Source organism: Cryptomeria japonica, chromosome 7, assembly GCF_030272615.1.
Source record: "Cryptomeria japonica chromosome 7, Sugi_1.0, whole genome shotgun sequence".
NCBI lineage: Eukaryota > Viridiplantae > Streptophyta > Pinopsida > Cupressales > Cupressaceae > Cryptomeria > Cryptomeria japonica.
The window spans coordinates 183,636,403-183,661,275 of NC_081411.1; the positions used below are offsets into that span (position 1 = coordinate 183,636,403).

The 24,873-nt window shown below is 41.1% G+C and overlaps 1 protein-coding gene across 2 annotated transcripts; it reads right to left on the reverse strand.

The window, feature by feature from the left end:
- Positions 1 to 513: 513 nt before the first annotated feature.
- Positions 514 to 24,660, reverse strand: LOC131056343 (uncharacterized). Of its 2 annotated transcripts, XM_057990695.2 has the most exons (6): positions 24,364 to 24,660; positions 2,931 to 2,971; positions 2,313 to 2,607; positions 1,908 to 2,030; positions 1,376 to 1,666; positions 514 to 1,161 (listed from the first exon to the last, which is right to left on the reverse strand). In XM_057990695.2, exons 3-6 carry the CDS (start codon positions 2,574 to 2,576, stop codon positions 952 to 954), a joined length of 888 nt encoding a protein of 295 aa, XP_057846678.1. In that variant the 5' UTR covers positions 2,577 to 2,607; positions 2,931 to 2,971; positions 24,364 to 24,660; the 3' UTR covers positions 514 to 951. The 2 variants fall into 2 exon arrangements, with proteins under 2 accessions (XP_057846678.1, XP_057846677.1); XM_057990694.2 differs by lacking the exon at positions 2,931 to 2,971 and having other exon boundaries at positions 24,364 to 24,655.
- Between the last annotated feature and the right edge of the window lie 213 nt (positions 24,661 to 24,873).

Genomic DNA, 24,873 nt, shown 5'->3' on the forward strand with positions numbered 1-24,873 from the left:
TGGAAATTCAAATGTGCTTACCAAGTGTGGGAAATCGCTACCACGTACCACTAATATAATCTTAATATCATGTTCATTTAAATAAGCATGGCAGAGCATATTTGCAAAAGATGGAACAGCATCTTGGAGTTGTATTAAAAAACACTTCAAATATGATTTTCTAAAGAACAGTCTATAGCTTAGAAAGAATGATCCACTGTGGACATCCTTTGCTTATTAGATTGGATATGTCCAGAAAACAGAATGCAGCTTCAATGGAACCCCGGTAGGTGTGTGAAAAACCATCAAATTACTAGCGAACCATGATAGATATTCTAAAACACTGAAGGAAATAGATGAATCATTTGCTTTCAAGAATTTATAACCCAGTTCTCCGCAATCACTAGAAATAACAACCAATTTTTGAGTCAATCAGTCACGTCTACAATTAGACAAAATGGCATGGTTTTTAACAACCTCAGAAAAATCCATCAGGAACACTGAAAGCAAGAATCGCAAGCTAGAATAACAATGTCCATTAACAAGACTTGATTGGTGTTTTTTTGCATTTTTTAAAGTAATTTCCAGTTCAGCTTTAGTTTCATAAGCTATCATGTGCATTTTCCGACAGCTACTGGTTCACTGAAAAAATCTTCGAAAGGAAGAAAACTGCTGTGTTAAAGTCACTGTTCAATTAACATCGGAAAATACAAACACGGCAAAAAAAATTCTGTTTCCTGGATTTTGTGTACATCAAGAAAAAGTACAGCAAATTTTGAAAATTCAAATACAAATCTTGTAAATATGACATTACTTCAGACAACCACTGCATCAATTGGGACAGAACTTCAAAATGAGAAGATTGGCTATAAAGAGTCTAAAGACCATTATCCTTAACAAAGATAAAACTAGTCTCCAGCCGCAAGCACGTCTTCTTTCCCATATTTATAACTTCAGTAGTGAAGAACCTTATCAATCTTCCTTCTTTTCTTTTCTCAATCGGTTTTGAACGTCTCCAGCATATGGGTAAACATGGTATGCATACTGTTGAATAACAGCGAAAACAACCATCTCTAAACATATAAGTACATTTTGCAAAGCTGCCTGAATGTGTTCCACATCTAGCCAGAAATGGTGAGAGCGTATAATGCCAGCTGATGCTAATATGTCAAGGATAACACCCTGCAGTCATCAGAGAAAATGATGAACTCATATAATTACTAAACCTGGAAAGACGATTATTAGCAGAAGATAAATGAAACAAAGTAAAAGTAACAGTTACAGTTACCTGCTTTACGATTCTAAAGCAGCATAAATGTTTTTAATTCTTTTTAGCAAAGCAGATCTAATATAGAAAATCCAAAATAATAAAATCGGATTGGCATGAAATGCATACCTGCCAGAAACAGAAAAAGACAATTCCTTTCACACACAAAAACTTTGACAAGGGCTTGTGGGGTGCCAGCTCCTTGGCAAAGACATGATAGAACACCACCAAAGAGTAAAGGGCCAAAGATACAGAAATGTTCAATATAATTGAAAAAGTCCAACTGATCCATTGTGCGTATAGACCAAGCAATTGCAAGACCATCATCAAAATTGATAAAACTGGCCTTATGACAGCAAATTGCCATGTCCAATACTTCAGAAGTTTTAGCGTGTTGTGGTCCAGATGCACAGTACGAGGCTGATAAAACACAAAATTTATGAGTAGATTGTTGAAATAACAAACCTTAAATATAAATATGCTACTCTTAAAGAGTATTATTAATTATCAGCCCCAATCAACAAGGCAAACTTATGAATCTTTGGTTACACAAGCGGAAAATCATAAAGCTTCATTGATAGAGAATCATGCAAAAATTAGAAAAGAATCCCTATATTGAAAAACTAAATTTATTAATTCCATAGCTTTAAGTTGGCTGTACCTGGAATAGTGTCATGGGAAATGAATGATGAATCTCTCGACCCTTAATTTCATCAGGTACCCTGTTCTGGCTGATTGATATATTCAAATAGCTATACATCAAGGCCAAGAATTTTGCAATAACCTGAAAACCAGTTAAAATATTCTTTGTTAATGACTACAAATTGATCTGGTATTTTTGACTTAACAGAAAAAAATGTCAACGATGTAACTAAGATATAGTAGTCTCACTAAGACATCACAAGATGTCCATTACTGTCTCGGAAATGAGATACAGACTGTAACTAAAAATTAAGAGATTTATGGCAAATGAAAGATGGGGTCTACTTTGGAAATAAGTTAACAAAATTTCCACAAACGTTTTGTTTGTGTACAATGCCAAAGCTCAGATGACATGACCGCTTACCAGGCCCTCATAACACTCTTTAATCGAATCCAGGAACATGAAAAAGGTTTCACTTCCTTGAATATCCACCAGGCCAACAAATGCATCAATAGCATACAGAGGGGCCATCAATATAATTATAACAATGGCCTTCTGTTCCTTAGGATTCTTCCAGTAGAACAAGTGCTGGGATAGCAACTGCACTGTGAAATGCATGCTCAACATTGTGCAGCCTGCAGCCCCAAGAAGTGTCAAGGTTCTCCGATCCATCTGCATTATATCCATCTTGCTCCAATCCTCTCCTTTGGTCCAAGATCTACAATAAAGAGGAAAATTAACTTCATGAACATTAGGTGAAGAGTGCACAAGATTTTCAGGGCTGCTGAAAAGAAGCATATTATTATATTCTAAATATTCAAATAACAGTTTGAATAATAGTGAAGCTTCTAATGGCCTCACAGAATCCCACAGCAAGAAATCTACATAATACCCAAAGCCTTATCAATTTCCAAGACAACAGATACTAAACCAGGTATTTTCTATTGTAATGTCCCTTATGGGGATATTACTATATTTTGCCCTAAAACCACAATTCCGATTAGAAAGAGAAATATAGATCATTTAAAAATACAAATTTACCAATTGAAATGCCTTCTATAAGGAAAAACCTGGTGTACGTCCTGCACACAAAATTCGTTACTAATCATCAGTATACATCATAAAGTCATAAAACATTCCCATATTAAGATCTAATTAAGGCATTAGCCATTCCAATGTGGATTCCCATAATAACCTCATTAAGAATGTGTTGAACATTTACAAACCCAGTCTCAAAGATGGTTGCCCTCGTACTGTGAGAGCATGGAAGGTGGGCCGTCCTTCCATCCCTCAATTCACCTTGGAGGTGCTCCATCGTCAATCAAGCCTAGGAGCACTAATTAGCCTCCCAACCCATGAGGCTTAACCCCCGATGGGTGGCATGCTTATAAGAGTATGAGATTGCCTCCTCCACCAAGCCAAGGAACACACATACGCCTCTTGGCCCACAAGCACTCCATCTTGGGGTGGCATGATTGATGAAAGATGGGTTGGGTCTTCACCTCTAGTGAACTCGAAAGCTTGATCAGCCTTCATGTTTTGCAATCCGTATCTTTAAATTCCAAATAGATTATTAAATGAATCCCTTATCATATATAATAAATGGAAACATGTAGATTCCATGCAAAGATCAGTAAGTGCTGCCAACATTTCTGTAGCATAAATATGCCTATAATTCTATCATATTCATAGATATATCTTTGATCTGATTGCTGCTATAACATTAAAAAAATTCTGCTCTTACTCAGTTCTGATCTTAATTCTTTTTCTGCTTATCTTCTTGATCATTCTTGGATTGTTGTCGAATGATTGATATTTGTATGAATGATCAATTGATTGAATGATTCCTTTGCTTGTGTGATTTGAGGTATTGGTGAGTGATGATTTAAGTCACTGTTGATTAGTTGATTGGTGGGTGATGATGTAATGAATGCTGGTTTGATATATTGATGAATGATTATTGAAGGAATGTTGATTTGTTATAATGATTTTCTGATTGATTGTTTGCTTGATTTGATAATTGATGATTGCTTTTGTGGATTTATGAGTGCTGATTGATAAGTGATCCTTGAATGCTTGGAATGATTTCACCTTTATTGGTGAAAGGGTCGCCAGCTTTCATAGGAATTGAGTCACCACCCTCCATTGCTGCCTTTTGAGAATAATAAATAATTTTTCAAATTGATTTTGTTAAATTTATGGATCAGAATTAAAATTTATCTTGTTCTATGTATTATCTATCACTGAATTGTTGTATAAATCTGATTGTCTTCTTTTATGTTGCAGGAGAGGAGGAACATTTATTAATTTCAATGTCCATTCTCAAACATTTCATTTGGTATATGTAGTGGGCTGGGTACGGTCAAGCGATGCCTTGACCGGCCATGTCTTTTGTACATGGCCGATCAAGACATCACTTGATCGTGCCCCCTCACGATAATAATGCAAGGCATATTACGTACCAACCGGTGCATATATTAAGACACCCAATAATTATCGATGGTGTATAGTTATCTTACCACCCGATATAATTATCGGTGGAGCATGATTTATATTAACACCCAAAATTATCGGTGGCGCATGGTAATGTTGGCATTATCTTTTACACCCGATATAATCGGTGTGAACATAGACTAATCTAAACGATAGTTTAACCGATAATTGTAAAGCATGGTAAATGGTAACCACAGCTAATCTCCGATAGTAAGTTAAAATACAAATCATACTTAACTGAAGCAAGTTGAATCACCAAATGTCTAAGGCCAATAGGCCAATTAGACATTTGGATTAGCTAGGTTTGTTAGATGATTCCGACCATAGCTATAAATCATCAACACTCCCTCTTAGCTAGGGAGGATAAAAGATATTGGGAGCAATATTCATAAATCGTATGATGCTTATCTTGGGACCATAGTTTCAAGATGTGAATTGCCTCTGTCGACAATTCTATTCACAAACTCTTGAGTGGATTGCCTCTGTCGGCGATTCTATCCATAAGCTCTTGTGTGGATTGCCTTAGTCGGCGATTCTATCCATGAGCTCTCAAGTGGATTGCCTTAGTCGGAGATTCTATCCATGAGCTCTTGTGTGGATTGCCTCAGTCGGCGATTCTATCCATGAGCTCTCACGTGGATTGCCTCAATCGGCGATTCTATCCATGAGCTCTTGTGTGGATTGCCTTAGTCGGCGATTCTATCCACGAGCTCTTGTGTGGATTGCCTATGTCGGCGATTCTATCACAAGCTCTTGTGTGGATTGCCTCAGTCGGCGATTCTATCCACAATCTTGAGTTATTGTAAGATCGTCACCTTCCAATAACCTCAAAAATACAAGTGGAAATCATTTGGAAGTCGTCACTTTCTTATGATTTACATAGGGCCCATAAAATAATTATTAGTATTAATCAATATTTACAATTTTACCCCAAAAGTGCTCAATCTTTATTAGTAAGCTCCCTCTCAATCACAAGGTATCTTGAGTTTCTTCTAGAGAACATATTTTTCTGAACATACGTCTGAATTTCTGACTTCAGCAAGGGACGCTTGTAGTTTAAGTTTGAGAGGACAAGTTCTTGCAATGTGGCCATATTCATCATATATGAAACATTGTACTTTAGAGGAGTCTCTAGGCTTCTTGAATGATCGATTACCATATGTCTTTTTGTCCTTTTTCCTTTTTAAACTAGAGACTAGAACTTGAACATCTTCATCAACGGGTTTCATGATTCCTCTTGATATTAGGTTACACTCTTCTTGAATGCAGTCAGCTTTTAGTCTATCAAATTTGGGAACTTTGGATCGAGCACTAACTCCTTGTCTAAAGTTTTCCCATGAGATAGGGAGCCCATTTAGAGTTATCATAGTTAGCTCCTTATTATCATAAATGTGACCAATTGATGAGAGCTGGTTCCTTAATTCTGTTATCCTCATAAAATATGAAGTGATAGTCTCTTCTTTACTCATTTTAAAATTAGAAAGTTGATTTTTAAGTGTGAGGATTCTGCTCATGTTGTTAATCTCAAACATGTCTTTCAAGGCTTTGAACATGTCATATGCAGAATCTAACTTTGTAATGATGGGTAGTAGATGACTCTTTACTCCATCTACTAATAACTCCATTGCTTTAATATTGTTCTTTTCCCACTGACTCTGTTTGTCTTCTCCATCAGGTTTAGAAGGATTCTCTATTATTGTTTTTAACTCATTCTTCCTTAGTACCAACATCATTCGTAGTTTCCATGAATCATAGTTTGAGGCACCTTCAAGTCTGTCTTCGAATCTGATTCCATTCGTCATTTTAAAACAGACTTTCAAGGAGATATCAATCTGATCTTAATCGGATCTTCCTTCAGGCGGTTAGGCTTTATAGAAGGAAACCTGGCTCTGATACCATGTTAAATTTATGGATCAGAATTAAAATTTATCTTGTTCTATGTATTATCTATCACTGAATTGTTGTATAAATTTGATTGTATTCTTTTATGTTGCAGGAGAGGAGGAGCATTTATTAATTTCAATGTCCATTCTCACACATTTCATTTGGTATATGTAGTGGGCTAGGTATAGTCAAGCGATGCCTTGACTGGCCATGTCTTTTGGACATGGCCGATCAAGACATCACTTGATCGTGCCCCCTCACGATAATAATGCCAGGCATATTACGTACCAACCGGTGCATATATTAAGACACCCGATAATTATTGGTGGTGTATAGTTATCTTACCACTCAATATAATTATTGGTGGAGCATGGTTTATATTAACACCCGAAATTATCGGTGGCGCATGGTAATGTTGGCATTATCTTTTACACCCGATATAATCGGTGTGAACATAGACTAATCTAAACGATAGTTTAACCGATAATTGTAAAGCATGGTAAATGGTAACCACAGCTAATCTCTGATAGTAAGTTAAAATACAAATCATACTTAACTGAAGCAAGTAAGTCGAATCACCAAATGTCTAAGGCCAATAGGCCAATTAGACATTTGGATTAGCTAGGTTTGTCAGATGATTCCGACCATAGCTATAAATCATCAACAGATTTCTCTTGGATGTCCTCCTCAAATGAAACCTTCTCCTCTTTATATCTTCCAATGTGAGGGAGAGTTGCACCTCTTCATCATGTCTTTCCTTGCAATGGTCACAACCTTTCACAATTACCACCCTTTGAAAGATTACAAACATTCATAATTTCTTCCCATTGAAAGAGTCACAACCTTTCACAATTACCACCTCTTTGAAAGAGTACAACCCTTCATCATTTCTGCCCTTGAAAAGTCACTTATTTTCTTCCCACTCCTTTCTTTTTCCATTAATCCTTCTTTAATTTCTATGCTCCATTCTTTCTTCCTTCCTCACTCTCCCCTTTCAAATGAACTCTTCTCCATTTTATATCTCACGTTTGAGGGAGTCACAACTCTTCATTGCATGCCATTTGACCTTTCATTAAATATAATTAGCTTTTAATTATATTATATTATATTTTTATATTTTTTTTATATTTTAATTTTATTATTATTATTTATTATTAAATCCTATTTCAGAAAGGGGACATTACAGTCCACCCCATCCAAGATTGCTTGTCCTCAAGCAATGTCAGTTTTAATCTTCTGAACTGAATTCTTTGTCAATATGAAGGATCTTAAATAAACCTTTAGAGATTTGCAATCCTTACTTCCTCCTTGTAATTAGCTTCTACTGCGTTACTCTGATATAACTTGTGAATTAAAGGTTCTGCACTAATGATGTTTCTTTCAATATCTTGGTTATATTCAACTCTATACTACGATGACTTGCAGAATTGCTAAAATATTTTCCACACAGTCAATAGAGTCTTTTTGTCATAAGTTTGACACCATCATCTAAAGTGGGAGTACAATTTATTGTTTAGTATGCTTTGGGTTTGTGAAAGTATACTTCCCAATAGCTCTTAATAGTAAAACCAAGAGTTGGAAACTGGCGAGGTCCATAAGTTTTCTCTCATCCTTAGAGAGGAAGAACAAAATGTCATCAATCTGAAAATCAATATCTCTTTTGGCATCACTTGTATTCGCAAAGAACCGATTTGGCTGTCCCAATTATTTGCTGTTGTTACGGATATCTCTTGAAGTCAAAGCAAAGGGAGAGATTTTGACATTTTAAGATGAAAATTGGAAGCATGACACACAGTCTATGACCTTAAATGTGATGTACTTTCTGGATTGTCTTTGCCTTAGTGGACAATCTTCCTATATGCATGGCTTTTCACTGTAGACATAAGTTGGGAAGTGTCTAACAGTTTCTTGTTCTCTACTTGATACAAAGTTGTCTTCAACTTAATTATCCGGAACTAGATATAACAAAACTCATTCTCGATTCTGATTTGTTTTCAAATAACTGTGCATTGTACCTCAGCATGCAGGGTCCTGTCCTCTGTGACCAAGAATTTACCTTGAATGTATGGTCTTCTTATAACTGTAACTTCGGCAAGTACAATTGGATCCTTACATTTCAGCTTGCAACAATTTCATCATTACAGACTAAAACAGCACCAAAAGCCTACTATGGCCACAATCCACTCCATTATATGCTTCTTCAACAACCTTAGACAAATATTTTAGATTTCTGCATTGAATAGCTTCTTGATACCCTGAAAGTGCAGATGCAACAGCAGTTTTTTTTATACTCGGACTCCACAACACTTGTTTCTCCCATAGATTATATCAATATGGCCTTGACTTTTCATAATTTAGGAGATGACTATCTTAATACTCATAACAGGCTGCTATCTTTCATTCACATCACAGTAACACACAAAAATGAACTCGTCCTTCAAAATTGGGTATGTCAAGGATCTCTGTCCGCTGTCCTCTTGTTTATTTAACTTCTGTTTATTGTACATTTGATTTTTCAACGTTTCCTATACCTGTCACAGTCTTTTGTCTTCAAGATTGTTTAGTGTTTCACTCATCCACTATTACTTTAGGTCTCTAGAGCACTTACAACACTTTTGTGACTACGTAGAACATCCTTATGACTACTTTAATTCTTGTCATCCACCACTTGCGCTGATAGTCAGCAACCTCTGTTATTTATCCTTGTTCACCGTCATTCCCTTTGGGTAGATTTTTGGTCTTTCTTTCTCTCCATAAATCTCATGGATCACTCCATTGTCCATTATTGCCTCTAATTATCATTTCTCTTTAAGCTTGTCTTCTGCATGGGGACCTTTAATTTTCATTTCTTCCCCTTTCAACATTCATATGTCTGTATCCTCTCTTTTATTTGTCAGCAGTGTTCCATGGGCATTGGGGACGGGGGGACACGTTTCCAGGACGGAGGACCAAGGGCCTAAGTTTAAGGACGGCAGGGGGACGGCGGCGGGGGGGTGGTGCTGATATGGTTATACATATACATATAGTACTTGAAAAACTAGTTTTGAAAAGATGTATGACAGTATTACAGTATAAGAATTACATTTCAAATGAGACTATAGGGAATTTGAAATACTAAATCTAAATACCAAGATTTCTTCAATGCTAATTGTGTTGTTATATGGAGCCTAATTAGACGCGGAGGTTAAATTTTCCCTACTTCTATCGGGAGACGTCTGGGCGTCTCCCCGTCCCTCGAGAGACGTCAATACCAAGATTTCTTCAATGCTAATTGTGTTGTTATATGGAGCCTAATCAGACTCGGAGGTTAAATTTTCCCTACTTCTATTGGGAGACGTCTGGGCGTCTCCCCGTCCCTCGATAGACGTCGAGCCTAGTCAAACTCGGAGGTTAAATTTTCCCTACTTCTATTGGGAGACGTCTGGGCGTCTCCCCATCCCTCAAGAGACGTCTGCACGTCTATCGAGGGACGGGGAGACGCCTAGACGTCTCCCAAGGAGACGCCCAGACGTCTCTTGGGAGACATCTCCCTGGGCGATGCGGAGACGTCCCGGCAACGCTTGGGTGGCAGTGGCGGGATGGCGGGGGACGTCGCGTCCCCGTCCCCCCGTCCCCGAGACATTTCTTATGGGGAGTGTTTTGCCAAATAAGTGTAATTCAATGCATTGCAGAAATAATAGACATGACAGAATATAAAGAAACTCAAATCTTCATTGATTCATAATAATGTCAGTACAATGACAATGACCATACTAACCCTCTCCCCATGACCAAGGACTCACTAATATATAAAGGTGACCGATCAGTTACCCGATGTCAACTGTCGACAACCGATGGGTTAACTGTCGTCATTAACTCTAATTACATTAAATGTCTTATTGCTTAATTACCCGACAACATCATCCCCCCCAAAAAGAAATGTCGTCTCCGGACGACAGACAACAAAATGGGAATGATATGCCTACAACAGATAACAACTACGAACCCCACAAAATAACAACTACACACAGACTACTGAGGGGGTAAGGGAGGCGTCCCTGATGGTGGAGGGGCTGGGGCTACTACTGCCAACTAATCCCGAAGCTGTACCACCTGGTCGGTCCGGTATCGGAGGTCCTGCTCAGCCTGCAACTGTTGCTCTCGGGAACTCCTCACTCGAAACACTGCCTCCATCAATTCCTGATGCTTCACCTCCAACTCGGCTACCAGGGTAGCAACTCTCAATTCTGTCGAGGCTCTCTCATTTGACTGCACTGCCAACTCTGCCTTCACGGCACTCAATTCTCCTCTCACGGTGGCAAGGATCTCATCTGTACTCCTAGCATGGGTGCGCTACTGCTCTAACTCTGTCTCCAATGCAAGGATGCGAGTGGCCAACTCCTCCTGAGCCCTATCCGCCCTAAGCTGAGTCTCTCGAAGCTCGAGATACCTATCTCGTACAGCCTGCTCAATCCGTCTGACCACAGACTGTGTCTGACTCCCTCCGGCCACCTCCTGGCTCTGCCACTCTGCTCGCATCTCTGGAAGATCAAGCATCGGCCATCCATGCTTCTCAAAACACTGCTGAAATGCCACTGCTACTCCAGATGTAGCAAACGCAAGGAGTCTCCGCAAAGTGAGCTGTCCGACAGACTCCTCTACTATCGAGGCAACCAGTAACTAAACCACCTCCTCCATCCTGGCTAAGAACTGCACCATGGCAGTAGGTCTCCCCTCTCCAATCCGTCCAACCTGATGCTGCTGCTGCGGTGATACCGCCCTCTCCTCCACCAGCGGTGTCTTTCTTTCGCCCTGCTTTCTAGTGCCACTGTCCCAGTCGATAACCCCTGGAGGTGAAGGAATACAAGGGTAGGAAGGTGTGGGTGGTGCTTGTTTGCATGGGGATGAAGGTAGAGCCGCATCTGTCTAGCCATGAATCAACATCGTCCCCCGCCGGCCTCTCCTCGACCGTCCTCTAGGCCTCCTCTGTCCTAGGTTCCGTCAGGATGACGGGCATGCGTACTGGTGCACTCACCGGTGTCGTCATCTTGGCTATGACTGGCGATGGCTAGACTGGTGGAGGCCGAGGATGCATCTGACCAAACCCAGGTATGGGGATGGTAGAGATGGTACCCACAATGACTCCAAATGATGCCAATGGTCCTCCCTCTCCTCCGACGGTCAGGAATGCTGGAGTAAATACCACCTGGCCGGTCCTGCCAGCTCCCCCTCCAGGCATTCCACGATGCCCCCTCGATACACTTGCCAACGATACTGTCTGAGTGGCGGGGGTCTCCTGCGGCAGTACTGGTTGCTCGGTCTATGAAAGCCTGAAGGTGCTATCTTACTCTGAATCATCCAACCCCTCACTTTCCTCCTCACTAGTGCCATGTCGTCCTGAATCCGTGTCACTGGCCAACACCACTACGTGGACCTATCTCCTCCTCTTCCTGCTAGTCTGTCCCTCAGCGGTAGTCAAAATATCCAGCTCTGACCAATAAAATATCGCTGGCTTAAGGGAGTCGATGCTATCCCGCGGTTGCCATCCTCTACGGTGTGGTGGCACCTGTACCCGCACGGAATCTAAAAATAATCTGATAGCGTGATGTGACATATAAAATACTTTATGTTTCAGCATCATATAGTCATGAGCTCTATCTGACAGTAGACTGGCCCAATCATACATCGTGCCCTTTCTGAGTCCTGCCATCAATGCGATCATAAGTACTGCCGCGTCCGACGCTCTGCTGGCGCCAGTCAACCTGCTCTATACTACGTCAAGTAAACATTGCCAGATGCCAGATTTTAAAAATGTCTTCTTCAGACCTCTTCCCTTCGGATCCAGGATGCGACTCCATTCTTCTGTAGTCAAGTTGTCCCTACACATTTCTTTTAATAGCTGGGTTCTTCTTTCCTCGGACAACTTTGTTACCTTTTTGTCAATCTTTTTACCCTTGTCAGGAATGCCAAATACTCCCTCAAAATCATCAGAGTTAAATGAAACAATGGTGTCAGTGTGCTGGAAATTATATGATGATGTGTGAAGTTCAGGATCATATGTTTTAATCATTTGTCGTAGGCAGGGTTCGAATTCCTTAATATTAAAAATGGGCATCTGAATAGCATCATGGACCCTAGCTTTTGTTAATTCAATTTTTACCTCAATATCTGACAGGCTCGTGGCATTTTCCCACCATTGCCTGCACACCGTTCTAGCCAAACCCTCGAATAGAATTGTATTTGCGGTGACCTGCGTAACTCTTCCCTTTCCTGCATCCTGTGCAATTGCTTTGCCCTTGTCTTGGTCGCCCATTGCTACAGCAGGTTTCTTTCTGGCTTCCTTCTTGGTTTGCTCTTCTCTTTCTTGCAATTTCTTCCTCCAGTCTAGCTTTTTCAATCCCCTAGGTTCAATCGCCATTAATCAAAATAAAATAAAAATTCCTTGTCTGGGGTTCGATTTGTAACTGTTTCGAGCCTTAACTGTCTTTCGTTTTGTACGGATTTGCCTTGCTAATGTGGTATGGCTGATTTAATTGTACGGCTATCACACGACAATTTTCTAACTAGCAAGTAGCTGATTTGCCCATACAGACATCTTTATAACCCGACAATTTTCTAACTTGGCAATTTCCTGAGTATTCATGCCATATAAAACACTTAATGACAAAAAAAAAAACTTTAACTTTTTTCTGTACGTCCCTTTTTTCTTTTTCTTTTTTTTCTTTTTTTACTCAATTCTGTATGGCCGTACTGCCTTTTCCATACGACCGTACGGATTTTTTTTATTTTAAAAAAATCGTGTCGTACGGTCGTACGAACCCACTGTGCTGTTATTTCCATACGACTGCATTTATATATATTTTTTATGTTATTTTATTTTATTTTTTTAATTTTTTAATTTTCCGTTTTTTTTTTCCTACGGCACCGTACGGGGTCGTACGGACCTACCATACGATCATTTCCATACGACAGCACTTACCTGTCCACCTGGGCGGACCTCGTCTCTTGCCTCCGTTGGTGATAGATTTTCAACTTGGAGCCATTTACAGCATCAGGCACCTCCATCCCATCCATCGTCCACAGCTTGATGGCTCCGTTCGCGCCAACTTCGCGAATCTTAAAGGGACCTAGCCATTTTACCCTGAACTTGCCTGGCTTAATTTCATTTCGACCATTAAACTTCAATACCAATTGCCCCGAGGTGAACTGCATCCTTCTTAAATGTTTGTCGTGCTAGGCTTTCCATCGTTGCTGAGTTGTATCCTTTGCCCACTGTGCCATTGTCCGTCTTTCATCCAACTTATTCAGGGCATATAGTCTCTCCCGGAGGCTTTCCATGTCGCCTAACCTATTGTCAATGGCAATTCTGAGACTTGGCACCATGAATTCCACTGGCACCACAGCCTCCTGGCCGTACATTAATTGGAATGGTGTCTGCCCAGTGGTTACCTTGTAAGTTGTTCGGTACGCCCAAAGTACCGACGGTAGACGCTCTTCCTAGTCTTCCTTCTCAAACCCGCAGGACTTATAAATTACTGACACCATGATTTTGTTGGTCGCCTCAGCCTAGCCGTTTGCCCACGGATAGTACGGACTTGATAGAGAATGGAAAATTTTGAATTCGGTTGTCAACAGCCGGATAATGTGGTTTACGAAGTGCCCTCCTCTATCACTTGTCAACTATATAGGTATTCCGTACTGGGTGATAATCTATTCATAAATGAATCTCGCCGTACTAACAGCGGAGTTGTCTGCCAAGGCCCTCGCTTCGACCCATTTGGTCAAGTATTCAGTCGCCACGACAATGTATCTACATCGTCGAGCCAAGCTTGGTTTCAACGGACCAATGAAGTCTAACCCCCATCTTTCAAACAGCTCTTGAGCATTCGAAGGGTTGAGTGGCATAAAATCCCTCTTTAACGATCGTCCAGCGCATTGACATGTATCACAACTTGTCACCCATTCTCTAGCGTCATTATGCACTGTCGGCCACCATAAGCCTGCTAGTAAGACTTTCCTTGCCGTCGTGTCCGGTCCCATGTGTCCTCCTGCGACCCCTTCATGTGCTTCTCTCAGGACTCCTAGGATTTCCTCTTCCAAGACGCGTTGTTGTAGGATCTGGTTAGGTCCCATCTTGTAGAGAAGGCCATTTATAAGTTGGAACGTTCTGCTTCTTAGTATAAGTTTTCGTCTTTCGCTTGACAACATTTCCTTAGGAAATTTTGAAGTTGACAAGTATTCGCCCACACGTGTACCAGGCAGGAAGGATGGCAATGCGGAAGAGATGGGCGTCCAGAAAATCCTTCACCTTCGGTCGACTCTCCAGACTTGATCCGTGATAGCTGGTCGCGATGACATGGCTCTTGCCAGGTCTGACAATGATGTTGAATGTAAATTCTTGTAACAGCAACAACCATCGGCTAATCCGCCCCTAGATGATTGGCTTTTTCACCAGGTACATCAACGCCTGGTGATCCACATAAAATGTGAATGGTGTCACCAATAGGTAATGTCGGAATTTCTAGACAGAGTATACCATCCTGAGGGCTTCTCTCTCCGTCGTGCTGTAATTCTTCTCTGCTTTTGACAAGAGTCGGCTTGCAAGATACACTGGGTGGTCCAACCCGTGGCTGCCAACCTGCGCCAGTGTGGCCCCTATGGCAAAGTTGGATGCGTCGACATGTACATGGAACTCTTTGTCCCAGTCTAGATATGTCAGGATTGGCGCACCTACCAACCGTGACTTTAACTCCTGGAAAGCCTCTTCTTGGGCCGTCCCCCAGATGTACGGCTCCCCCCTTCGTGTCAGCATATCAAGTGGGTATGATACTTGGGCAAAGTTCTTAATAAACCGCCTATAATACCCAATGTGTCCAAGAAATGACTTGACGCCAGTGACATCGTCGGGCGCCTCCATCTCCACAATGACCCGTACCTTGTCAGGGTCAGTCTTCAGTCCGGCCTTGCAGATGATGTGCCCTAGTAACTTGCCTCGAGGCACCATAAATCTGCATTTCTTGGGATTTAGGGCGAGGCCGGCTCGTCGGCATCTTTCCATGCATTCGCCAAGTGCGGCGAGATGTGCCTCTTCCGTGCTATAAATGGACCAGTCGTCCAAGAATGCTTTGAAGTTTCCTACGGACATTTTGTCGAAAATATGGAGGATTATCCGTTGGGAGGTAGTTGGTGCATTGCACAACCCGAATGGCATCCCGTTGTATGCATAGACGCCATCTTCTACGACAAAGGTGGTCTTCAATTTGTCCTTTGCAATGGAAATTTGATTATATCCGGAGAATCCATCCATAAATGAATAAATTTCATGGCCCGCTACTTCCTCGAGGATGGTGTCTATGAATGGTATGGGGAATGGATCTTTAATTGTGACAGCATTCAAACCCCTGAAGTCTACACAGATTCTTATCTGATCGGCCTCCTTTTTCAAGGATATCACAATGGGTGATACCCATTTGCTGGTCTGGACCTTGAAGATGATTCCTGCTTCGAGCATGCGATCAATTTCGTCATTTAACCTAGCGGCATAATTTTTGTTCATCTTGTATGGCCGCTTCCGTACAGGCACGGCTCCAGGAACCAGAGGGATCCGATGTACACAAAGTTCTTGTGGTACCCCTTTGAGGTCTTTATACGTCCAGGCGAACACATCCTTGTACTCTGTGAAAATTTTGAACACCGCCGTCTTCAAGACCAGATTCCAGTCGTCGCCGACCAAAATATTTTTCTGTTCTGAAGTTTTTCCGAGGTTTGTAATTTTAAGTGTGGATTCCTCGTACCTTATGGGCTTACTCTTGTCGAACTGGTGCGCTGGTGCATCATCCACAGGGGCATCCCCTTCCTTGTATTGTCCATACTCTGGCGGGAACTCGTTCTCGTCAGGTTCTTCTTCGATCTCCAGCACATTGCACCCATACAATAATTCATAGTCTTCCATTTGCCAATGGAAGAGCCCTCTCAAAGAATCCATCTCGTCCTCAGAACAGGCTTGAATTCCTAAGATGCCTTCATCATCTGGTTCCTTGCCATCCTTCCCTTCGTCCGTACCGTCGTCCCCATCGGACTCTTGACTCTGATGCCAACTCTTCACTGACCAGTTGGGTTTTGAGGTCAATGGTATATCTTTTGCCGGCCTTTTCCATGGACAAGGTGTTCTTTTTCCAATTGTGGTTTGCTTTTGCCGCCACCAGCCAGCCTCTGCCAAGGATGGCATCATATCCCTTCTTCTTCAATGGGATGACCACAAAGTTCAAGACGAACGGCTGTGTTCCGATCGTCACTGGCTGTGCCATGAGTGTGCCAAGCAGCTTGATGCCGTGTTGGTCTGCTCCCAATAAATTAAAGGTGGATAGCCAGAGAGTAGGTTTGCCCAATTTTTTGCCCAATTTTTTCCATGTTTCCTCTGGCAAGACATTTACTCCCGACCCGCCGTCGACAATGGTGTCGATCAAGATGGTGCCCAGTATACCCATTTCCACCACTGCTGGGTGTCTACCATTGTTGATCGTCAGGGCTAATGGGTCTGTCGCCGTCTCGCCAAGGTTGTCCCTTCCATGTATTGGTCGGCCGACTGGGGTTATCAGTACGGATTGCAGAAGTGTCGTCCACAAGTGTGGCATACTTTCCAGGAGATCCTTCATTTTGACAGGTATCTCGACCTGTAGCAGTTGGTTTATAATATTTGTTTCTGCTTCAGAGCGAGAAGTACCTGCAAGCCCGTGTGCGTCCTTGTTCGTCGACATCTCCTTCTCCAGTTCCGCTCGTGCCTCCAATGCCTTTCGTTTTTCCGTACGAGGATCTAGGTAAGTGACCGCTTTTGTCTTGGATCTTGTTGTGGCGAGCACATCCTCCGTTTCTACATTCAACAAATTCACTCCAGATTTCGGACAGTTGCCATCGTCATGGTCCCTCGGACCACACCACTTGCAAAGTTTTTGTGGCACTTCCTCCGCCGTACAGTCCCTGGCAAAATGCCCCCAATTGGTTGCAAGCCCGGCATTGTATCATCGGCCGCCCTTTAGCGTCGTATTGGATTCGGCTTCTATTATTAGTATTATTATTATTGCCTCTTCCTCCTCACCTGTTGTTCCGATAGCCGCCAAACGACGCGTTGTTGATCGCAGGCTGGGACGTGTCGGAGACGGTTCCGTAAAGAGAACCTGTTGGTTATGGGTCCTCATATTGTACAGACACTCCTTGGTAAGGTGTCTGGCAATCTGACAAATATCACAAAATGCTTTCTTCGAACAAGACCCCTTGGTGTGTCCATCGCTGCGGCAGTCCGTGCACCATAAATCCCCTTCGTCGGCTCTGCTTGTGCTTCCTTTGGTCGCCTTCATCTCTCTCATCATTCACTCCATATCTTTCTGGAGAGCCCGTACCTTCCGATTAGACTCGTCATCACTGCTACTGCTTTTGTCAGAAGAGGAATCGTCGTCTGACGAGGATTTCTTTTTCTTTTTCTTGGACGTCGTCTACTCGCTTTCTAAATCCATTGCCCTATTATAGGCATCGATATATGAAGAGGGAGGTACGATCTTCATTTTCCGTCTAAGAGATGTCTTCAAACCTTCCACGAACCACCGTTTTTTCAATCCGTCTGCGGGCTGGTTCTCCATTTTTCCTAGCAGCTCTTTGAGCCGCCGGCTGTAGGTTCGAACCGTCTCATTCTTCCTCTGTTTCGTGCTGTAAATTTTGGCTACGATCTCATTATCGTCTCTTAGGAGACGAAACTCCGCTTGAAATTCCTTCTTTAAGTCAAGCCATGTGCTAATTTTAGCCTTCTCCGTATCGAAGAACCATTCGATGGCCACGCCCCTTAGGGTTGAGGGAAACTGTGTTACCCACTCGTCCTGATCGGTAACACCATTCGCTCCCCAAATTGTTTCACAAGTGCGACAGTGGCGAACAGGGTCTTCTTTCCCGTCCCCATGGAACTTTGGAAGTTTTTGTTTTTGCGCCATGCCTTGTCTTTTTACTACTAGTGGTTGTTGTCCTACTCCGGATGGGTTAGATCCTGTAAGAGGTGCTTGACCGTCGTGCACCGGTGTCCCTCCGACACTCCTGGCAGCCCCGGTGTCTTCTCCCTCCCTTGCCTCCTCCCCACTCCGTGGAGTTTTCCTAGCCTCTGGTGTGCATGACAAGTCCCTCAAGTCCCTCAACTAAGTTTTAGTACACTCTATCCTGTGGCGGGTTTCCGCAAGTAACTCCTCCCGACTCCGTGGGTGGCCGTCGGCCTCACCGTCCCCTTCAGAGCGTTCCTCCTCCCTTCGCTTATACCTTCGTCGCCTTTCTGCTTGCTGTTCAAGGATCAAGGCACGTTGGGCTACTGCACATTCATCTATATACTCTTGCTTATTTTTGTCTTTATTCAATGTATTGTGCATTAATTCCCGTACGGCTTTATATATAACAACGACATATAAAAAGTAGAGCACTTTTATTCATTCACCCTGTGGGATACAAGTCTATGTCAACAATATGACATAATTATTACAATGAGTGTTCTTTATTCCGCCCCATACGGCTCAAGGTTCAAGTGTCCCATCGCATGCCATCCTGTTGCGCTTCCCAACAACGGTTGTTTTCTTCATACTGTAGGAGGATCTATTGGCATCGTTCTTCGCAAGCAATTTCCTCCAGGCGAGCTCGCTGTGCGAGTGAAGCCTGTGCGAGCAATCGGGGGAGGTGGTTCATCAACTGATTCACCACAGGGCTAACTTCCAATGCGGTCCACACGGCACTTGTTGGAACTTCCGCCTCCGTGGCCTCTCTTCGGACATAGGTTTTGATGGCCACCTAAAGCAGGATTGAAAATTCCCTCGTTGTAGTATCTTCTCCGTCGTAGAGCTCTGTTCGTGCGTCGTCTACCTCAGGGTTAATCTCGCTCGCGGGTAGGCCCATCGTGTCCGTACACCATCCGCTCCTTTTCCCGAGTTTGTCTAGGCAACGACGCCAAATGTTTTGCCAAATAAGTGTAATTCAATGCATTGCAGAAATAATAGACATGACAGAATACAACATGATAGAATATAAAGAAACTCAGATCTTCATTGATTCATAATAATGTCAGTACAATGACAATGACCATACCAACCCTCTCCCCATGACCAAGGACTCGCTAATATATAAAGGTGACCGGTCAGTTACCCGGTGTCAACTGTCGACAACCGACGGGTTAACTGCCGTCATTAACTCTAATTACATTAAATGTCTTATTGCTTAATTACCCGACAACAGGGAGATGTGGCCAAAAAGGGGGGGGACGCGTCCCCGTGGAACACTGTTTGTCACTGACTATCCCAGGGTTTGTTTAAAACCTTCTAGGACTGCTAGTCACCTCTTTGTGCACTTATTGTCTCTTCTTGATAACAAAGTCTAGGGTTTGTGAATCTTTGAACAAGCATGTTGAAATGACTCGAATTCTCAACAACAGTAGCAACATATCATAATCCTTGGATAGGATTCTTTGACATCTTTTAAGATCTCATTTAAATTCCATGCTCTGCAGTTTTAAAGGATCTGCATGATGGTTTGTATGGGTGCTGCTCTTAGTGCCCATGTTGATGATAAATGTCCAAGGAAAATGAGAAGGATGATTTACAACTTGTGACAGCTGTGTAGAAGTGATGATCATATCTGCAGTTACATACACCCGAATGGGTTCATCTGTGATGATGATAATGATGCTGACAATGTGCATATGAGTGTTCGATTTGAACATCAAGAATGTGACTCCTTACTTGGTATGCTTCCATATTTGATGCTTATGAAGACAATGTTGATCTTTACATAAGTTATAGACGGCTGTGTTATGTGGTTCTTCATCTCGTAACAGCCATTTGGTGAAAAAAATGGTGAAGCTCTTGAAGAGGATAATGATGATCATGGTTAATCTTAGTGAAGAGAAGCTAGAGCTATGAGTTAGTTTCGTGCCATCAAACATGCAAGAGAGAGCATTGATGGATAACTTTGTAGTCAAACCTGATCACATTAAATGCTTAACATGAGAGTATTTTTTTATTTTTTTCTACACTGCATTGCTGGCAGGATCAAAGCTCTGGTACCTATTGTAATGTCCCTTATGGGAGTATTACTGTATTTTTCCCTAAAAACACAATTCTAATTAGAGTAAAAGATATAGATCATTTAAGAATACAAATACTGATTGAAATGCCTATAAGAAAATACCTATAAGAGAAAACCTGGTCTATATCCTCCAAACAATATTAGTTAAAGGAAATTGACATTAAATCATAAGCCATAATATCATATATATCATACTAATCATCAGTATACATCATAAAGTCATACAACATTCCCATATTAAGATCTAATAAGGCATTAGCCATTCCAATGTGGATACCTCATCAAGAATGTGTTGACCATTTGCAAACCACAATCTCAAGGTTAATTGCCCTTGTACTGCAAGAGCATGGAAGGTGGGCCATCCTTCTATCCCTCAGTTCACCTTGGGGCGCTCCATCCTCCTCCACTAATTAGCCTCCCAGCCATGAGGTGTAACCCCTGATGGGTGGCATGCTTGATAAGAGCATGAGACTACCTCCCCCACCAAGCTTGGGAGCACACACACACCTCCCAGCCCACGAGTGCTCCATCTCGGGGTGGCATGCTTGATGAAAGATGGGTCGGTCTTCACCTCTCATGAACTCAAAAGGTTGATAGCCCTTCCTGTTTTGCAATTTGTATCTTTAAATTCCAAATAATGAATCCCTCATCATATATAATAAATGGAAACATGTAGATTCCATGCAAAGATCATTAAGTGCTGCCAACATTTCTGTTGCATAAATATGCCTATAATTCTATCATATTCATAGATATATCTTTGATCTGATTGCTACTATAACATAAAAAAATTCTGCTCTTACTCAGTTCTGATCTTAATTCTTTTTCTGCTTATCTTCTTGATCATTTGATCTTGAATCTTCCTGGATTGTTGTTGAATGATTGATATTTGTATGAACAATCAATTGATTAAATGAATTCCTTTGCTTGTATGATTTGAGGTATTGGTGAGTAATGATTTAAGTGATTGGTGGGTGATGATGTAATGAATGCTGGTTTGATATATTGGTGAATGATGGTTGATTAAAGGAATGCTGATTTGATAGAATAATTTTTGATTGATTGTTTGCTTGATTTGATAATTGTAGATTGCTTTTGTGGATTCATGAGTGCTGATTGATAAGTGATCCTTGAATGCTTGGAATGATTTCTCCTTTATAATTTATTGGTGAAAGGGTCACCACCTTTCATAACAATTGAGTCACCACCCTCCATTGCTGTCTCACCCTCCATTGCTGTCTTTTGAGAATGATAAATAATTTTCCAAATTGATTTCTCTTGGATGTCCTCCCCAAATGAAAGTCAGGCCTCTTCATCATGTCTTCCCTTGCAAGGATCACAACCTTTCACAATTACCACAAAAGTCATAACCTTTCACAATTACAACCATTCATAATTTCTTCCCTTTGAAAGTGTCACAACCTTTCACAATTAGCACCCCTTTGAAGGAGTACAACCCTTCATCATTTCTGCCCTTGAAAATTCACTTATTTTCTTCCTATTCCTGTCTTCTTCAATTAATCCTTCCTTAATTCCTATGCTCCATTCTTTCTTCCTTCCTCCCTCTCCCCTTTCAAAGAGCTATTCTCCCTTTTATATCTCGTAATTGAGGGAGTCCCAACTATCATTACATGCCTCTTGACCTTTCATTAAACTTAATTAACTTTTAATTATATTATATTTTATTATTTTTTTATATTTTAATTTTATTATTAAATCCTATTTCAAAAAGAGAATATTACCGTTCGCATCTGCAAGCACCAATAATAATGTAAATACCTTCAAAATTTCAAATAACCAAATCTATTATTAAAAATGAAGCAAACATAAGAATGTTAGAAACATACAGAAACAGAGACACAAGCACACATCCACACCCAAATACACCCACTGCACACACAAACGAAACAGACACAAACAAATAAACACACAAACTAGACGCATGTGTTTGTGCGACCCACACACACAAATGCTTAGCCGCCCCAACACATACATAGAGCAAGCAACCACAAACAGCATGCATACACACCCAAAGATAAAGTTACATACACAAAGGGTAAGGAATCACAAGACAAAATATACACACACCCAAAGAGAAGAATAAAGTTTCATACCAATTCTAACTTTCACACACACACAAAGCGTGTAACCAATAAAAAGAACTATAAACACATCCAAAGAGTAACATTACATGCACACATTAAGCAATCACAAACTTTTAAGCATACACACGTGCAAAGGGAAAGACAAAGTTTCATACCAATTCTGACTTTCATTTATTAACAGAAAATCTACATTGATATATTAGATTTACCAAATGCAATTGCAGAACAGCAATAACCTGTCCCAACTTTAAGTTCTCACTATGCAACTTCCATCCATATAAAAATTTACTCCAAACGCAAATCAAATTTTTGGATATCCAAATCTCAATTTGACAAAACAAAGATAGAGCACAATAAAGATTCAAAACCAACGAAGTTTAAGATGGGCAAGGATCCTTTAGAGGTAAACCAACAATCTATGCACACTCATTAGACAATAGTTTCTCAATCAGACATGGCAAACCCTCCTGCCATGCATGCAGAGGTGAAAAAATTAGGATTTTAGTGTTCACAAGGCTGGGGTAATTTCTCCTGTGATTGAGTCATATCCCCAGGTCACCAGAATCGCCTGCCTGAAGGGATCAGTGTTCATCGCATGCTAGAAAGTTCCTCCACATTCTAGTTTGTATTTGGTCATTGTAAGATATAAGAGTTAAAGTTTGATGAATTAAGAGACGAATCTCCATGGCATGGGGACGGCATTAGCTGTTGTATATGCAAACCCCTAATCACAGCATGGCTTCTGCAAAAATTATGAGCAAGAATTGCAGGCATTCCAGACCGACATTAGGGCCAGTAGCATACAATCGATCCAATCAAAGGGTAGCTGAAAGTGTACAAAACTGTAAGCCAGACTCTTCCCTAGATTGTGGCCATATTGATTGCTGGAGGCTGAATGCACATTCACCATTGGCATTGGCGCATACGCAGCTGTAAGAATATATGGTTATGGCCATCAAAGGCCAAAACAACTAACTGTTTGACAACTATCCACTACCTGTCTTCAGTTATGGATTTACATTTACAAGTAAAAAGATTCAAGTTTATTTCCTTACCATTGGATGTTCTACAAAAAAAAATCGTAAATTACCATTAAAGCAAGGCTACAAAAACCTCAAATGAAACGAAGTGCCTGACTGAATATCCCAATTTGGATTTTTAGTGCGGATGTACAAGTAAATCATTCAAAGTTCAATTGCCACACAGTAACAACCGCAGCATAACTCCTTAAGCTGAATAACAGCCATAACAGCCATAACAGCATTTCTTCCAAAGATGGAAAACCCAAAATTAAAATCAAGAAAGGAAAAATAAAATAAAACTAACTTCAGATTACAAACAGGGGTGGCAAACTCTGTCGTGTTCAAACCGTCCGCAGATCCAGATGGCTTTCAAAGCTTAATGTAATCACTCCAGGTGCTTATAGTAATAAAGTATGCTTATATGCCTACATCCACATTCAAAGCAGGGAATAACTTCTATTAATCAACTCTCAATACCAATACATACATAACTGCACTCGATCATTTATACAATCACATTCAGATGTGAAATGAATAGTTTGGGCAAGTTGAATGATCATGTGACCGTTGGGCTTCACATCCCAACAATATGCACGTCGCAGTTACATCAGAGCATGAATCTAGGCCGGTCTCTTTCAATATATGCCAAACCCTAACTAGAATCTGAAACCCGATTGAGTATTACTAAAATTGATTGTGCCTAAATGGATGTGTGCCACTATATCTTTGCAACCCAACACGGGATTTCTAAAGCGGATGCTGCCCACATAGAGATTTGTCAATTTTTGAAACCCAACTGGCGATCAATAGAAAAGGAAGCTGCCCAAGTGATTATTGCTCAATATTTATGAAACAATGCAAAAAATTATTAAAACTAAAACCACACACCTGACGGTTCTCGAGTATATATATTCTCTAGTTTCTTTCAATGGAGGGAAGCTCCAGAAATGAAGGATCCAATCTTTGCTTCAGAATTCCTTGTTTCGAGCTGAAAATATTACACAAAATCTTGATCCATATAGTTTTTCATAGTGCAACTATTGAATAATATCCATTGCTGAGTCGATGGGCTTTATGTTGGATATCTTTGACCCATTGGACATTATGAGATTAACTGAGAGTTAAAAAACATATATAATTGAATTTAATTACTTATGTATTTCGTTCTATGGAGAGCAATGTTTTAAAAATGTGATTGAATTATCATCGGGTTCTTTTGTATGACGTGTATTGTTGCAGGAACGGTAGAGAGAAGATTAGCGAGGGCCGGCAAAAGTATGACTCGCATTAATTTAAAAATGCTCCCGAGTCACCAAAGTGGCTTGCCGTTCAGTTGAGTGGTAAATGCAAGAACATTAGGTACCATACCTATATGTTTGAGATGTATGTGTAAAGTAT

What these genes read in the sequence shown, in the direction of transcription:
- LOC131056343 (XM_057990695.2), bottom strand. Translation starts at nt 2,576, where the DNA reads ATGGATATAATGCAGATGGATCGGAGAACCTTGACACTTCTTGGGGCT. An exon ending in AAGAGTGTTATGAGGGCCTG is followed by an intron (nt 2,031 to 2,312) that starts GTAAGCGGTCAT and finishes ACTGGTTTTCAG; the next exon opens with GTTATTGCAAAATTCTTGGC. An exon ending in TCTTTTTCTGTTTCTGGCAG is followed by an intron (nt 1,162 to 1,375) that starts GTATGCATTTCA and finishes TGATGACTGCAG; the next exon opens with GGTGTTATCCTTGACATATT.